Source organism: Pipistrellus hanaki (assembly GCF_964339955.1).
Source record: "Pipistrellus hanaki genome assembly, chromosome: 14".
In the NCBI taxonomy this organism is placed as follows: Eukaryota; Metazoa; Chordata; class Mammalia; order Chiroptera; family Vespertilionidae; genus Pipistrellus; species Pipistrellus hanaki.
Genome location: NC_140516.1, coordinates 47,349,491 through 47,368,370, shown reverse-complemented (window position 1 = coordinate 47,368,370; position 18,880 = coordinate 47,349,491). Strand labels below are relative to the sequence as shown.

The 18,880-nt window shown below is 34.6% G+C and overlaps 1 protein-coding gene across 1 annotated transcript in view; it reads right to left on the bottom strand.

The window, feature by feature from the left end:
* ATRNL1 (attractin like 1) overlaps nt 1-18,880 on the bottom strand; it is a 408,799-nt gene that overhangs the window by 273,457 nt on the left and 116,462 nt on the right. The window contains exons 21-22 of the mRNA XM_084903569.1: nt 12,044-12,096; nt 5,933-6,027 (exon numbers count right to left, since the gene is read on the bottom strand). Coding sequence (XP_084759695.1) covers nt 5,933-6,027; nt 12,044-12,096 — 148 coding nt within the window. The remainder of the gene's footprint in view (nt 1-5,932; nt 6,028-12,043; nt 12,097-18,880) is intronic.

Sequence of the window (18,880 nt, the reverse complement as noted above, 5' to 3'; positions counted from 1 at the left end):
CTTCTGCATGTAAGCCAGAGGCTGCTGCCATTCAATATTGGTACTTTAATTTCCTTTGCTTCTCTGTAGTTAATATTTAAACGATATAGGATTAGACTAGCCCAAAACTTCTACAGCAATATAATACTATTTTGTTGAAAGGCTTCTTGATAGGTATATGTTATACACACTTTAGTTCAAAATGCTTCAACTACACAAATGAAAACTTTCAGGTAAAATGATGAACCAAAAGATGAACCAAAATGAGCAAAGAAGAGGAGATCATATCATTTTAAACATCTGTACAGAAGAACACTTAAGAATTTGTCAGTCAAACTGTTTTCTTCCTGTCATTCACTAGTGGAGTATAGACCCTTTGCATTTAATTTCAAGGAAACAAATGTCTAAAGGATTTCTTTAAATGTTATTTATCTTACTGCAAGAGATGAGGTACAGAAAGTACATAGGATTATAACTATTTAGTTCTGCATAAATGCTGAGGATGATAGCGGTACTGCTTAAGTTTAGCTTCAGATATTGTGAGTTTTAAATATACAAAGACCTATACAAAAAGCTGTTCTGCTGCCTTAGCCAGTTTGGCTCAGTTGAGAGAACAACGGCCTGTGGACTGAAGGGTCCTGGGTTTGATTCAGGTCAAGGGCACTTGCACATACTGCCAGCTCAATCCCCAGTGTGGGGCGTGCAAAAGGCAGATGATCAATGATTCTCTCTCATCATTGATATTTTTATCTCTCCCTCTCCCTTTGTCTCTGAAATCAATAAAAAATATATTTTTTAAAAGACTGCAATGTTACCTGAGACCTGGCTAATAGAAAATATATAACTGCCTTCCTTAGTATGACTACTTTTTTTCTAAATTGAATAAAACAGGTAAGCCAATAGAAAATATCTCCAATTTTCTGAGCGACTCCTAGAGAAGCAAATGTGTAAGCAGTTTAAGTTCCCCATATGTGATGTAACAGCTATAAGGGGAAACTGGCGGAAATTCGCAGCCCTTTCTTGATGGAAAGGAGTAGAAAGGAGGAGCAATAAAAGGCAAAAGCTCCTGGATGATGTGAAGCAGTCATCCCATTTAAAAGATACACTTAGATCAAATCTTATTTACCTCAAAGTACCATTTACTTTTAGTGAATGCCATAAGATAGAGGGACAGCTGGGCCTCTACGAAGAACTATTATTAATGTTCCATAACTATTAGAGGACATTCTCTTCATAGTTTCCAGGAAGAAAATATAGATCCAAAATGAATGGTCATCTCCAAAGAGCATGCAAAAGTAAATGTAATGAGGATGAATGACTGCCATACAGATTTTCCACGGAAATGCTCATGAATGCTATAGAAATAGCATCTGAAAATTCAAATAAAGCTAAGAAAAATAGAGCCTAGGAGTTTAAGTAGATATAATATTTCAGAAGGATACTGCATTATCCATGGCTATGAATGTAAGAAGGAAGTTAAGTTTCATTAAGTTCATTAAGTTTTATTGATAAGCGATTAAGATACTTTCCACAATATGTACAACAAAACTGTCCAACTTCTTGAAACCTTGCTACTTCTTTGATTCACAAAGTTGAATAATTCAAAATAATGCCACTACTACGACAATAGTAATAAATGCAAAACGCTTTATGTCAGAATGCAGATAGGGCTGATCAACACATTATGTTGTTCAGCTGTGATAAGGAACATCCATTCCAACATAGCGTTACATTAACGAAAACCCATAAATGAAGAGAAGAAAAAAATCTCTGGTACCAATTTTATAGATTTATGTCACTATAATTAACTGATCAGTCCTGAAAAAAAGTTCTGCTTCTAGTCATTAAATGATGTTCATGAGGCAATGAAATTAATTCATGAACAGTCACATTATAAAATCAGATGATCTTGGGTTCAAATCTTAGCTCTGTAACATACTTATAGATTTATTTAGGAAAAGCTACTTGTCCTTCCTGAAAAATCAGTTTTCTTATCTCTAAAATGGAGATAGGACAACCTTTTTGCAAAGTTTCTTATAAACATCAAATAAGAGAAATTCTCAAAAAACAGCCTAGTTTCCGGACATAAAACTGAAAATGGTAGTATTGTTGATATTTTTAGGGCTGATGACATAAATGTCTTTTCTTCGATGCTGTAAAAAAAGAAGGAATTCTCACCATTTGCAACAGCATGGATGGAACTGGAGAGCATTATGCTAAGCAAAATAAGCCGGAGAAAGATAAATATCACATGGTCTCACTCATGTGTGGAATATAATGAACAACATAAGCTGATGAACAAAAATAGAACCGGAATCATAGAAGCATCAAGTAGACTGTCTAACCTATGAGGGAAAGCAGGGGATGAGGGGGTAAGAAATCACCAAAGGACTTGTATGCATGCACATGAGCATAACCAATGGATACAGGCAGTAAGGGGCTGAGGGCATGAGCTGGGGGGAAGGGCGGCTGGGGAGAGGTGAATGAGGGGAAAAGGAGACTTATGTAATACTTTAAACAAGATATTTTTTTTAAAAAAAGAAGTGATATTGTGGGTTACAAATAAACCTATTATATAAATGTACAAAATGCAGAAGTAATTAAGATATATATTTTCATTGTTGATTTTTGAAGGATAAATAGGAAGCCCTGTTCCATCATTCACATTAATTTCAGAGATTGTTCCAAGTTGGGTAACTCTTTAACTCTAGATGATAATTATAAAGTATATATACCTAGAGACCCTATGCACAAAGATTCGTGCAGAAATGGGCCTTCCTTCCCCTGGCTGCCAGCAATGCCTTTGCTATATCCGGAGCTGCCTTTTCACCTTCCCACACTGTCCAGAGTCTCTGAATGGCTGGGGTGATGCAGAACGCCATGGCGTCAATGCAAGCATCCCACCTTGCCCCCAGCCACTCAGTGCCTGTGTGTGCAAATTAACCCATCTTTGTTGGGTAAATCTGCATACTCACTCTTGATTGGCTGATGGACATCGGGAAGGTACGATCAATTAGTGTGTTACTCTTTTATTAGATAGATAATGTTATAAGCATCTTAGTGGCACCTCTCATGATAATTTAGCATCCTTTCAAATAACATGTATCTGGGCTATTGGATTCAAGTGGACAAGATAGTAGAAAGTAAAACTGAGAGCTGGGCCATTTGGAAGCACTCAAGAATTGCTGGAAATTGCAGGAGGAGAGCATGTTAAGAGAGAAGTAAAGTAGGATGACAGCTAATCTGAACTTCTGTGTATGACAATATGCGTTATACTGAAGAGGATTATTATTCACGCCTACATTTTGAGCTAGATGCCCAACTTACATTAAAATTTTTCAAATATATTTATTGATCTCAGAGAGGAAGGGAGAGAGAGAAACATCTACAATGAGAGAGAATCATTAATCGATTGCTTCCTGCATGCTCCCCCCATCCCTGCCACTGGGGGTCAAGCCCACATCCCAGGCATGTGCCTCAGCCAAGAATCAAAGCAGGACCTCCTGGTTCATAGGTCAATGCTCAACTACTAAGCCACACCAAGTGGGCTACATTATATTTTTTATACTACCAAAGATCTCTACAACTTTGGAATTACTTTAAATATTCAAGAAGTCAACGGTAAAGAATGAAATTCTCATACGTGCTGAAACATGGATCAACTTTGTAAACATTATGCTAAGTGAAATAAGGCAGACACAAAAAGGCAAATATTGTATGATTACACATATATACCTAAAATACACAAATTCATAGAGACAGAAAGTGAAATAAAGGTTACCAAGGGCTGGAGGGAGGAAGGAATGTTGAGTTATTGCTTATTGGATAAAGAGATTATGTTTGAAATGATGAAAAATGTTGGCGATGGATAGCGATGATGTTTGCACAAATCTGTAAATGAACTTAATGCCACCACATTTTACATTTAAAAATGGTTGGGACGATAAATTTTACTTTATGCATATATTATCACAACAGGAAAGAAGTTCATGGTGATTATAACAATATAAAAACTTTCTTATAAGACTGATAAATATAGCATATGACATATTAGTAATGTCTTTAAAACAAAACTGAAGACAGGATTACATTTGGAAAAATCAACTTCAAAAATCCTTATTTAAAAGTCAAAACTGTAAATATGTTTCCAAGAATATAGGCATTCCTTAAAATCTAAAGAATAAAGAGTTACATAAAGTGAATTATTGTACTTTTTTGGAAGGATAGATTCTATTTCACTAGAAAAGAAAAATTTTAAAAATTATATTTTTTGCTGACAAATCCTATACGCTATCTTAAAGGAAAGAAACTAGCAAACAAATGACAGGAAGTATTTTGAGGTTCCATCAATTTAAAAAATTTTTGAAAAACTATTAGAACACAAGATATGGATTTAATAAGATAGATATATATAATAAGAATATACATGAGACAGAGGGTAACATCGGCAAGATGGCAGAATAAGAAGTCCAGGCCCTCATCCCCAGGAAAACACCAATTTAACAATGACATATGGACCAAAATACCTTTACTAGAGGACCAAAATCCAGTTAAGAAGTTGCAGTAACAAAGATGAATACAAACCAAGCATTGTCCCATTATAATGGGTAAGAAGAGCAATTAGCTTGCTGCTGGAGTCCAGCAGATCAGGACTGAGTGAGATGGGCCAATCATGCCCAGGACCCCTCCCATGGTCCCTCCCTGGCTGGCCAACCCTCCACGTCCCTCACTGGCCCAAATCATGCAACAGTGGGCTCCCTCGGCCTGTCCTGCTCCCTTTCTCAGTCCAGGGCTCTTTGGGGTTTGTCAGAGAGCCAGTTTCAGCCCGATCTTGCAGGCCAGGCCAAATAACCCCCCAGGCCTCTAGTCGAAAATAACAGAGTAGAATGGTGGTTTCTAGGCATCACGAGGTGGGGAACTGGATGGATGTTTAAGGGTATAAACTTCCAACCAGTAGACAAATAAATCCCAGAGATCTAATGCACAACACAGTGGTTATGGATAACAATATTGTATTATAAACTCCCAAACTGCTGAGAGGCTAGCTCTTAATTATCCCCACCATAAAGAATAAATGATAATTATGCGACACCACAGAGGTGTTAGCTATATGCAATGGTAATAATCATACTGTCATATATAAATATATAAAATCAACATGTTGTCCAATTTAAGCTTACACAATGTAATATGTCAATTATATTTCAATGAAAATGATTGAGAAAAAACAAGCCAGCATTCCTATATCTCAGATAACCCAGTAGATTTAGAAGAGGGGAAAAAAGACATTGAAAATTTACTACTATGTAAGTGTATAAAACTAAAAAATATATATTTGACATAGCATGTTTTGAATATAAAGGTTCTATTTTCAAATAAGATTACTCCCAGTTTGAGAGCAAAATTATAAACATAAACACTATCATAAGCCCCCTAAAAATATAGAATATATAATTTAAATTGTAGAACTCTTTTAACAATATTGAAATATCTACCTCATAAATACTATGAATCACAAGGAAACCTAAGGTTTCATTTTTTGTTAATCCTCACCTGAGGATATTTTTCCATTGATTTTTAAGGAGCGTGGAAGAGAGAGGTAAAGACAGAAAGGAACATCCATGTGAGAGAAACATGTGGATTATTTGCCTCCTGCGGAAGCCCTGGCCAAGGCCGGGGCCTGGAAGGAGCCTGTTAACAGGGTATGTGCCCTTGACGGGACTCAAACCCAGGACCCTTTGGTCTGCAGGTCAATGCTCTATCCACTGAGCAACACCAGCGAGGGGGCCTAAGTTTTATTTAAAAAAAACATTTTTTTAACAAGATTAATCTTGCTATAAAACTCCCCAAGTGTGATTATTCTAAGCAGTAAAATTGCAATCAAAGAAGACAAAAAACTTGTATCCCTTCCTATACACATAGCTGTTTTATAAAAGCTAAGCTGTCTTCTCACCTGTTCCGGGTTTGCTATGAAGTTGATGGCAGTGTGGTGGCGGTCGTCCTCCTGCAGGAGGCTGAAGGTAAACTGGTAGTCGATCAGAAGACTGTCTGTGGGGAAGAGAATACAATCCTGATGTGGAATTTTAAAAACTGCTTGATAAACAAGGTGAAATCATATTACATATCAGTATTGAAAATGATTATCATTAATTGTTAGTGGCAATTAATTAGATTAGCAAATTCTAAATCACTGTCATTGAGCAACAAGAAGCAACAAGAAGATATGGAAGAAATCCTAATTCTTTACAAATCCCATTTATTATTTCTGTTGTCATCATAAATATTCTCCAAAACTACATAAAAGTAAGAATATTAAAAACTACATAAAAGTAAGAATACTAAAAACATTTTGGTGCATGTTATTCCAGTTAAAATTCTGTAAATATAATCATAGACAAACATTTTGTTATCTTTGATAACATTCAAAATTATTTGAAAACATGAATTTTAATAGCTAACTAATAGTTCATCACATGCTGTAATGAGTTTACTTATTCTTTTATTATTGTGGTAATTTTAGCAATTACAAAATCACTCTCTGGAAGATATTATTCTACAGAAATGGCTCTCATTAGCAACTGATAAAGAAACGAATACAGGGGCACACAATTTTAATTGGGCCCATGGAAAATGCTGAAACCAAAGTCAAACAGTCGAATGTTATATGTCATGTGTAGTTTCACATGTTACACAGGGTGAAGCATTACTCATAGTGTAACTCCGGCCTCTGTAAAAAGGTATTTCACATTATTTTAAATAGAGATGACTCCTATTTTTGGATGCATGCCTTTCATGCTGTGCCCAATCAAAATAAAATGTAGAGGTAAGTCAAGGGCCAGTGTTGTTCTAGGCACTGGAGATACAATAAAAGACACACATTCTGTCCTCATGCAACTTATATTCTATTGGATGGACATCAAAAAGTAATTAAATAATTTAAATATGTAGCAGGTAATGATAAACGTTTTGGATGATAACATATCAGTGAAAAGGACAGAAATCGTTGTCAGGGTAGAAATATGCTTGCAATGTGGAGAAGGGACATTTGAAAATCAAAGATCGTAAGAGAATAAACTGAGGAGTGTAGTAGAGAAACTGTAATCCAGGCAGAGGAAACAAGTAGATAAACCTCAAAGAAAAAGCCTTAATGAGAATTCTTTTCAAGAGGCTGTGGCAAGAGTATAGGCAAGAGGTGACGAGGCGAGGATGGCAGCAGTGGAGGTCATGAGAAGAGGTCAGACACAAGGAATGTATGTGGGAGCTACAGCAAACAGGATTAGCTGAATAAATACATGATGGAGCATTTGAAAGATAAAAAAAATAGTTTTTTTTTTTACCCAAGACCAAGCATAACATCCACATTTGCTAAGATGGGTAAGGAACCTGGGTTTTATTTGGTGGGAATTGGGGGATAATTAGGAGCATAGTTCTTAGTTATTGAAAATGTAAGTGGCAGGTTGAATAGAGTTCCAGAGCATGTTTACTGGGTAGCTGGTTGGAGGTGATCGGCATTTTGGATGGGACTTAAGGCTCTGGAGCTGAGAAATCACTGGGTGTAGAGAAGAGGTGCGAGGGATGAGTCCTGAGACACCCACTGGGAACTAATGAAGCCTCAGAGGAGCCCCGGAGGAGCTGAGGGCAGACTGAGAGAGGAAGGAAGCCAGTGTTTGGTGGCATGGGGGCAAGCCAATGCAAGGCTGCAAAAAGAGAGCAGTGATCAGCGGTCAACTGCAGTTACTGGGGCTCAGAAGTAGGGCTTCAATAATATCTACTCAGATGAAGGAAAAACACCACTAGGAAACACTAAACACTTTGAAACTCATTTCAAGAATAGGTCCGCATTATTATCTTGACGCTTTCTAGTTTGAAAGTGAACACTGAGAAGTCAGGAGTAGCCCCCCTTCAGAAGGTCAGGTAACACCTGAGCATCCCTGGGGCCCAGGCCTCCGGACGCTCCTCTGCCTTTTGGGGCTGTTCCCCTCGGGCACTAGTATGTGCCACCAAATTCGTGGGGAGGCTTCCTACTTGATTTCTCGGTTCCCATTTGATGAAGTTGGAAGTACAAGAAGAGCACAATATATATTATGTACAGTAATGAGCGATCCTAATGTCAGCGGGGCTGAAACAAAATAAGCCTGGCCAAGAACAAAATCAGTAGGAGTAACACTCAGTTCAAGTGACTAATAAGAATACCATTCGGTGAATGTGAATTATTAATTGAGGAAAGTTCAGGCTTCTACACAGAATGCCTCCTTTTCAAGCTGCTTGGAAATAGTCTTCCAGAGGCCAAGTGCACAATTTTTCACTTAAACGGGAGCTGATCTATTTCTCCCCTCAATTGAAATGTCCTGCTCATATATTTTTAAGGGTATTACAAATGAATAATTAATTACCTGGCACTTAAAACATGTACTTTATTGTTTGCATTTACTCTGTACTTCTGCGCTAAATAGGGTACAGAACATAAAACATTAAAATTTAAAATATGTCAAGTTTATACAAATATACATATTTTCAGAATAAGTTTTGTACTGCTTTAATGAGCCACTTTATTATTGCAGTATAAAAAGGAATTCTGAGTATAAATCAACTCAAATAATTTGTTGTATTATCGATAAACTCAGAGAAATGAAAAAGTAGCAGAAGGAGTAGTAAGTGTGTTCAAGAGAGGTGCGCCAAAAAATTAAGAAAATAAAATTAAGAATCTTGTTCTTAAATTGGAAGAAATAGCATGTTTTTATACTGATTAACATAAATAAGAATTGAGGCCCTGACTGGGAAGCTCAGTCAGTTAGGAGTATCATCCCGTGCACTGAAAAAATACCTCTCATTTATCAAAAATAGAAAAGAAAAATCCAATAAATAATATGCTTATAAATAATGTATTTTAGTTCAAGACATAAAAATTAAGTAAATCAGTAATAATGAAAGGGTGTAAGTGACATAAATGGGAAAATATTTTGTTTTTATATAAATATGAACTAGAGTAAGATATGAAGAGTAATAGAGGTGATCTCTGCAGATAAAGTAATTAAATTCCTTACTCTTAAAAAGATAGTATATTATCATCGCAAAATTGCATCCTAAACTCTAACAGAAAAAAAATTTAAAAACAACACAGTAATCTTTCAAAGGGTGAAATAAGCCAAAATATGTTTGATTACTTGGAAATGTACTAAAGCAGAATTAATAGGAGTTGGAAATGAGATGCAGTTAGAGAATCAGTGCATTAGTGCCACAGAGTAGATGATTGCAGAAAGTGACTTTCTGTACTTGATTCTTATCACTGAAAACATGTCATCTATGTAACTTTTCCATAGTCCAGTCTCTCACTTTGTGTTTAAGGTTTTCTTGGTTACAAGTAATATTATAATTATGAAGGAGGTGGAGGGATAAGTGGTGATGGATGGAGACTTGACTTTGGGTGGTGAACACCCAGAACAGTGTGCAGATGATGTGTTGCAGAATTGTGCACCTGACACTTGTATAATGTTAACGAGTGTCACCCCAATAAATTCAATAAAAAGAAAATGAGTAAGATATGCCTCCCCAGCTACTGAAGTTTCCTAGATTCAGGTTTCACGCCGTGTTCAGTGCTGAAGCGTCAACTAAGCAAAAGCCGGTGTTTAAATACAGCGGAAGTGAAAACGGGAAAAAGCGTTAGGATAAGAGAAGCTGCGTTACCTTCAGGTGACCACTTTCTATATTTGCTGAATAAACTGCATAATAAAATGTTTACAAGGGTCGATTTAATTAGATATTATTGCTAGAAACTTTTTTTTTCTATGTGAGACATGACAAATGTCTAGTACATTCAGTTGTTTTATTTTAAACTCTCATTTAAAAACTACTAAGGCTGTCTACAGGACACAACTGCTGGCGCATTACTGTCAATGAAGTTAACACCATATTTTATTCAATTGCTCTATGTCACAGGGTAGACCTGCATTTTAAATTTACCCTGATCTTTTAGATCAGGAAAGTTTTCATTAACACTATTATAAGAACTACTGACCTTTTCTCTTTTTTTTTTTTTTTCAACACCACTTTTTTTCAAATGTCATTAAGCTCTAAAAGTCTCATAAGAAATGACAAGACTGCCATCTAGCGCTTTATGACTGTTCCTTTAACATTTTAAAAAGACAGTGAGACTCTAGGCCAAATGTAGACAAAACAGAAATAATTTTTTTTAATTACTAAAGATAAAACCTAAAATTGATGAACTGGAAATCAAAATCAGGAGAAAGAATAAACCCAAAATGTCATGCAGTAGCATGGCAATAAATAAGATGAACAACAACAAAACAAAACAAAAAACTATAAAAAAGCACCAGACCCAGAAATTTTGGTGGAATTTAGCTAATCTTGGAAGTTCACTTAATATTTTTAACTATTCCTGGTTTTAAAAAAGAGAACCATCTCCTCATTCATTTCCAAAAGCTATCACCATAGTAATATAATTTGAACATAGAAAAGAAAAACTAAAAAATTTATAGTCAAAGTCATTTCATTAGGAAAAATAATTTAAAAAGGTAGCTTACATTAATTTATACTGACAATAATCCTAACTTAAATATAAACAAGTAATATTTAGTGGTATTTCAAATAAAATGCCAGGACTATGTTTGCTTTACTCCGGAATGAAATGATGTTTAACATTCGAAAATCCATTAATGCAACGTCACATTTAACAAGGTAAAGGCAAAGGGCATTTATGATTAAATCTTGAAGCACATTTCCCTGGCCACTGTGGCTCAGTTGGTTGGAACACCATCCTGTAAACCACTTGGCTCCAGTCTGGGCACATCCCTAGGCAGCAGGTTTGATCCCTGGTAGGGCAAGAAAAGGAAGGCATCCAATCGATGCTCCGATGCTCTTTCTCACATCGATGCCTCTCTCTCTCTCCCCTCTCCCACCTCTCTCATCCTCTCAAAAATGAAAAAGCATATCCTCAGATGAAGATTGAAAATATTAAAAAAAATTTTTTTTTTTTTTTTTTGCACTAGAGCATTTGGGGGAAACTCTGATTCGTTCCTTCAAATATACACAATACTAACTCAAATTAGAGTATATACTAAAATGGAAAACCTAAAACATAAAATTTTTAGAAGAAAATATAAGGGAAAATCTTTATGACTTTAGATCATGCTAAGATTTCTCAAAAACTCAAAATTAAAAACAGAACATCTAAATTAAAAAGTGTCTTTTATAAAAAAATAAATAAAATAAAATAAAAAAGTGTCATTCATAAAAACACTCTTGTGAAAAGCAAGCCTCAAACCAAGGAAATATTTGCAAATCATTGACCAGATAAAGAACTTGCATCTATAGTATATAAAGTACCTTGAAAACTCAATAAAAGAAAACAGCCAGTCCAATTTTTAAAAGTGGGAAATGCACTTAAACACACTTTACCAAATAAAATATACACATGGCAAAAAATCACATGAAAAAATGCTTATGTCATTAGTCACTTGGGAAATGCAAATGATGTGAGAATTAGATACCTTTTAGGATACATAAAATGAAAATGACTAACCATTCGAAGTATCAAAGTATTTGGAAGAAATAAAATTCATTTATACTGGTGAAAATGTAAAGAGGTATAACCATTTGAGAAATCGTTTGGGTATTTCTTAAAAAGTGAAATACACATCCACCATATGTTCATGACCAAATGGAAGTGTCTTTCAATACAGAATCAGTTCATTTTAATAATAACCAAAATGTTCTCTTCTAACAATCTATCAAAACTGCAGTTGTTCAAATTTGATCAAAATGAAAAATCCAGCTGAGTTTACTCAAATTCTGTATTTTGTCCCATGTTCAGAAGAAGATCTATTGCTATTGTACTCTTCAGAATGGAAAAAAAAATGCAACAAATAAAATTAAGAAAATAAAGCAAAAGACTGCTTTTCTTTGCAATATGTATATGTTTTAACAAATTTGAGAAAAACAAAAATGGTAACCTAATCCTGACAACATGAATTTTGTTATCTGAAAAATCATCTGAAACTAATAATACAAACCAATTCATTAAAAATGAAAAAATACAAATACTCACAATAGCATGTTCCTCTAAGTGGATTACCAACATAGCGGTTTTCAGAGTCACATCTGTAGGAATAAAAAAACTCACTATTAAACACAAAAATTCAAAAGCCTCCTGTTTTTTTAAACAATAAAGTAACTAACACTCTATATTAAAACATCTTTAAAAACTATAGATGTAACTTCTCCAAATGCTACTATTAAAATGTGGAAGATATAGTAGTTTTCTAGTTTTAGAAAATAATACTCATTATTGCTGAATTAAGCACTTCAGAATCTACACTGTCCCTTTATTATTATTGGTCTTTCCTTTAGACTTGCTTCCTTACATTTCATCACTTTGCACCAAGAATATACATAGACTAAAGGACTAATTTATAATGCCATTATAATTCCTTTTTATGTAGCAAAAATAAATCTGATTGTTGCAAATAGGTATCCCAATAGTACTTTTAGAATAGGAAAATATTCAACATAATATTTTTGTTATGCATGATATTCCCTGCATATCTTACTTGCCTAAATAGATGTCTTCCAAAGTCCCTTAGCAATTTAAATGACTCATTGTATAAAATTTTACTGACCAATGTCATCCCAATAAGTTCAGTAAATTAATTAATTAATGAAAATAAAATGAGTAGCTTTGACAAATGGTAAGGAACTTAAGAATTTTACAACTGATGTATATATTGACTTTATGAGCTCTGGTTACAAATCTAGTTTTCAATATGGAAATTATAGCTTTCATTTTTGTTAATAATAGTTAGTGTGGCCATAGCTGGTTTTACTGAGTGGTTAGAGTATCCTCCTGTGGACCAAAGGGTCCCAGGTTCGATTCTGATCAAGGGCATGTACCTCGGATGCAGGCTCCTCCCCATCCCAAGCCCTGGTCAGGGCTCATGCAGGAGGCAACCAATCAATGTGTTTCACTCATATGGATGTGTCTCTTCCTCTTTCTTCTACTCTCTCTCAAAATCAATAGAAAAATATCCTCAGGTGAGGATCAGTATAATAATAATAAGTCATTTATTCAAATTATATAATATTATATTGGACTGAAAATTATCATAATATGCTTACCTTCAACATAATAAAATTTGTATAGATAATGTATTGTATAATTATGCACCTGAAACGTGTATAATTTTGTTAATCAGTGTCACCCCAAGAAATTTAATAAAAAAGGGAAAAAACAACAGAAAAAGAAAAAAATAGAAGTGCATCAAACTGAAAAGTTTTTGCACAGCAAAGGAAACTATCAACAAAATGAAAAGAGAACCTACTGAATGGGAGATGTTTACCAATGAAACATCCGATAAGGGGTTAATGTCCAAATTTTATTTAAAAAAAAAAAAAAAAAAAACATAAAAAAAAAACTCATACAAATCAACACCAAAAGAACAAAAAATCCAATTCAAAAATGGACATAGAATCTGAATGGACATTTCTCCCAAGAGGACATATAGATGGCCAACGGACATATGAAAAGATGCTTACCATCACTAATTACCAGATAAATGCAAATTAAAACCACATTGAGATGTCACCTGACACCTGTCAGAATGGCTCACACCAATAAATCAACCAACAAACTTTGGCAGGATGTAGAGAAAAGGCAACCCTTGTGCACTGTTGGTTGGACTGCAAACTGGTGCAAGCACTATAATAAATAGCGTAGAGGCTCCTCAAAAAATTGACTATATACTTTCAACTTGGCCAGTGTGAGGGGGAGGAGGGAAAACTGGAATCAAACTTTAAAATCCTTTTAATATGTTTACTGATTGAATAATATAGATAAAGCAATTCTGAAAGAATTTTTAAGTGTATTCTATTATAAAATTGAGCAAATGAGGAATGTGTTTATGTCATTGGGAGTCAATGATTTACTGAGAAAGAAGACACAATTACTGAAATGAAAAAGACCCAACAGAATCTTGTGGAGATGACTTGGAATTGGAAGTATGCACTTATGTGTATTCATACATAAATAAATTATTATTCTCTAACTCTGTTTGAGGAATAGGCCAGGAAGTAAGTGCACCTTGCAGCAAAGAGCATGTAGCACAAAGATACTGGTCTCTATTATGAATGATTCTCCATGTCATAGGGGTGTCGAACTCAATCAGAGAAGGGGCCAAAATCTAAAATCCAGCCTAAATTGCGGGCCGAATGGTTTACTGAACAGTCATAAACTGACAATGTCATAAACTGACAGCGGAGTGCAGTGATGACAGCACGGTGCGGGCCACATTGCAAGGCCTGGCGGGCTGGATTTGGCCCGCGGGCCTTGTGTTTGACACATGTGCTCCATGACAAGGTACCAGAGCTCTACCAAAACAAAACAAAAACGGGCTAGGGGTGGGCTGCTGATTCTGGGTTTGAATCAGGACAGATATAATCTGTTCACTAAGTGATGAGAGCATGTCACAAAAACGTAAGAGCCAGCTTGTAGTAGTTCCATGGCCAAATCTGGGAGAGTTTGAGGGCCAAAAGATTAAGTATAGCCGTGAATTACAAACCATTAGAAAAAAATAAGAATGCATGTGTTCATAGCAATAATGAATAAATGGTGGAGAGAGGAGAGCTCTTACTTATAGCACAACTCTGAGCAGTGATTCATAAATGCAGAGGAAGTAAGGAAGTTGGTAATCATCATAGTAAAGTCAGAGCAGGCAAGAATAATCCATTTTCCTTTTCATAACAAATGTCATGTCCAATCAGATTAATCTGTCTCAAGTTTAACTCACTCAGAAAGGACAAGAAGAAAGAGGGAATGAAAGAAATCAGATCTACTTGTCATCTCTAATCAAAATCCAAGACCTTATTTACTAGTAAAGAAAATGCATTCTAATAGCAGAGTCATCGCCCATAGAAACGTATCTTCATTACAAGGGATGAAATAAATGAAATCTCAAATAAATGTGTAAATTTGTAAATGCATGTATAAATGTATCACTTATACCCAATGCTGTGCTTTGCAGACAAATGATCTTCCCATCTCATTTTCCACAGGCAGAAAAAAATTGATAAAACCATTTAAGCTAATCTGTTATAAGTATAATCAGCTGATATATTGAAATGTTTAGCACAGTCATTATAGATTTTCATGTAACCCAAAAAATAAAGTGATCTGAAATCAAGATTGTCATAATCTTCTATTTCACTGTAGACTTCCTAAATAAATGCAAGTTAAAATATCAGAATGGAGGACCTCACAAACAACTATTTTCAACAAAAAGAGAAAACATTATAAAGAGAGGAGATTCTAAAATATTTTATAAGGCAATTTTGCATATATAAATGTAAAATTATCAGAAAAAAATGTTTTAAACTGTGTTTCATCCGGTAATAAACCACTGTTTAGTAACACAAAAGTAAAATTTCTTTCTAGTCTGTTTTTCAGAAAAGTCTTATTTTGCATTGTTGAAATTATTTGGCCCATTTGAGAAAAATATTTTTTCTCATTCAAAGCCTGGAGAGTCCCTTCATAATTTGAAAACATGTAATGTGTCACATAAATATTTTGTACATATACAGACAACTCAGTGAATAAAGTAACAGCAAGTGGACATATTTGTACTAATTATCTAATTATAAGTAACAGATTTATTGACTTAAATCGGCACATCTATTATCTCACAGTTTTCATGGGTCAGAAGTCTGGCATAGTTTGTTCAGACTCACTGGGCTACCATGCAGCTTTTTGGCTGGAGTGGGGTTCTCTGTGCAATAGCCATCAAGGTGTTAGCTGGGGCTGCGTTCTCATCAGAGGCTTAACCGGGGATGTACCTACTTCTAAGCTCCCTCAGCTTGTTGGCCGACTTTTTTCCTTGCAGCTATAGAACTGAGAGCCTTTGTTTCTTATTGTTGGCTGTAGGATGCCTTAAGCTCCACTTATTTAAGACAGAAAAGGGAAAGTTTGTAGAGCAAGTTTCCTTAGCAAGACACAGACTTCACGTATATTCATGAAAGTGACATACCATCACCTTTATCATATCATAACCATAGACTTGCTTTGCCAATTTTCTGTTTGAGAAGCAAGTCACAAGTCCTGCCCATACTCAAGGAAAGGATACAACAGCATGAGTAGCAGAAGGCAGGGATCAGTGGTATCACCATAGGGTCTGTTCACCATATTTTTATTGTGTATAAAATTTTTATTATAAAATATATCAATGTCTTTATTTGATATATGGACATTACTAGTCTAATTCACATAATAAATAATTTGTGGAATTAAATTGCCTCATCAAATTCAAGTTCAAATCATATTTAAAATGTGAAGGGAAAAGTATAGATATAAATTAATTTTCACTATAAGTTACATTACAATTTCTGATATGTAAGCTAAGCAATGTTTTTAAATTTCAGAATCCTTCTGTATAACGATTAGATACAAACATTAAAAGCCTTCAGAAGTCTTCTGCGTGGCTTAATTAAAAAGACAACTTCAAAGTATTTCTGTGTCTAAGCAAAGAGATAATTGTTCTCTATTCTCACTAAGCTTAGTTTAGGAAACAAATTTAGGTTGAAATATTTAGTAGGGAGTTTGAAAGGGTAAATATTGTCACCTAAAATAATGATTATCATTTATATGAAAGATCACATTACATTATAAATACCACTTTAAATTATATAATTCATGTTTTTAAGTGTTAAAATAAGGCATTTCGTTTTGTTCCTACTGATTTATTTATATATATATACATATATATATATACACACATATATATATATACACACATATATATATATATGTATATATATATATCTTATCATGAGATATAATTTTTCTACTCAGAAACTAAAAAAGGAGGAAATACATCTAATTGCACAAACTTGAAATATCATGACAGATTATTTAAAGCAGCTGAGAATCTGATAATCATATTTGTGTTTTTATCAGAAATTATGAAATTTATGCACAAGATAAAACAATTCTTTTGCTTTGTTTTTCTTCTAAAGAAACCCATAAAAATAAGATCATATAATATTAACAAAAATATATTACAGTACACCAGTATCAATAGCGATACCATATATCCAAGGCAACTTATCATAAAAAACAATAAAAATTCAGACATGGAGATACAACAAATCTTCAAATAGTCTAGGAGGTACAGGTCCTAAAATTATATGGCTGTATAGATTTCAGAATCCAATAACAGTAAGTTTAAGAAAACTAACAAGAATAGAATTTTATTTTTTAATATGTAAAAACACTGGAGAGCAAAAAAGCAAAAAAATTACCAAGCCAGGATGCAGAGGATGGGATCCCAGGTTATTAGCAGATCCCTGTGTCCCTGATTATGGATGGAAATAGTATTTGGCAGGAAAAAGGACTAGCACCTAGGCCCACCAAGGGTTGGTGAGCTAAGCAACAAAGACTAATCTTAGGAGTGAGGTCACAGAAAGTCCTTCAACAGACTGAGCTCTAACTTGAACCATCCTTATATTACCACCGCCCTCAGGCACACAGCAGAAACCAATTCCCTTTGGAAAAATATTCCGTCCAAGGTCTCAAACTATCTGTAAGTAAATTTTGCAAATATAGCAATCCAGTGCAAAAATAAAAAAATAACCAGGGCTGGGAACTGATAAATAAGAACAGGAGCCAGCAGAAACAAAGGCTCATGTAAATAAAGCCATGAAAATTTAGATATTATCTGGGGAAAGACACGGGCTCTGAAATAACTTTTTTAAATGGAAGAAGATAATGAACAAGATTAAAAATGTGACTAAAAAACTGGAACTATAAAAGACAATTAGAAACCATAATAAACTTAAGACTTTGGTTTTAAAACTGAACACTATAAAAACAATAAAATGAAATTGCAATAACCAAAATTACTGCTTTTATAGAGGGCACATGTTTGGTCTTCCTAAAATGAAAAAGGCATTGGTATCATCCTCTGTCTTCCTGCACAACCAAAAAAGAGGCTATATGTAACAAAAATGGATCAAAATAGGTAAAAATCTCAGATATTGCTGACAAAAGGTAAAAGAGGAAAAAAATAGCTCCTCAAAAGTAAACAATATTCATAGAAAATACTACTTCACTCATTGTATATTTATACTAGAGTTCATGTTTTCATGAAATTTGTTTTTAGTTACCATTTTTGAGTTCCCACTATGTTTCAGGCCAGGGCCAGAATGAGAACTTCCATTATGCTGGCAAGATGAGTAACTGGTGCCCCTTTAAATGAATATCTGTATCCCAATATCGCCCCACCCACAAAACACACTCCTATACCATAAGAAACACAATCTTTTTTTTTTTTTTTTTTTTAAGAAACACATTCTTAAAAAATTCTTCAATTTTTTCACCAGCAGCTGGGGGATATCACGGGGGAAATTAAAACCTCTAAAAATGGTGTGAACGCCCCCATTTTTGTAGCTATCAGGAGCTTCACCCTCTGTTGAGAGCACACGTGAGCAGCAATTTATTAGCCACTTCAGCTGAACTCTTAAGATTCCAGTTATTTCATTCCAGAAAAGCTAGTCCTCATGTCCCATCTCTCTCTGAAATCTTGTTTTTCTTCAGATTTTAAGCCATTTGGTTACCTTGCCATCTCAATTCATCCAATGTTCTCAAGAAAATTCAAAAATTTGTCATTTGCCAAGCTTTTCTTTCTTTCATTGTAAGGACAGAAGTGAAGTTCTTTCTAGCTCTCTACATCCTTGAGCAAAAACTGGAAATTCTATAACCATGTTCATTCTCAATTTTGCTTCACTGTTCACTATATTCTCTACCCAGAACAACTGAATTCCTCCCTCAAGTTCCAGCTCCTATATCCTCTACTCAAACTGCCCTTATCTCCCAGAAGATGAACTATTCCCTCTCTTTTCA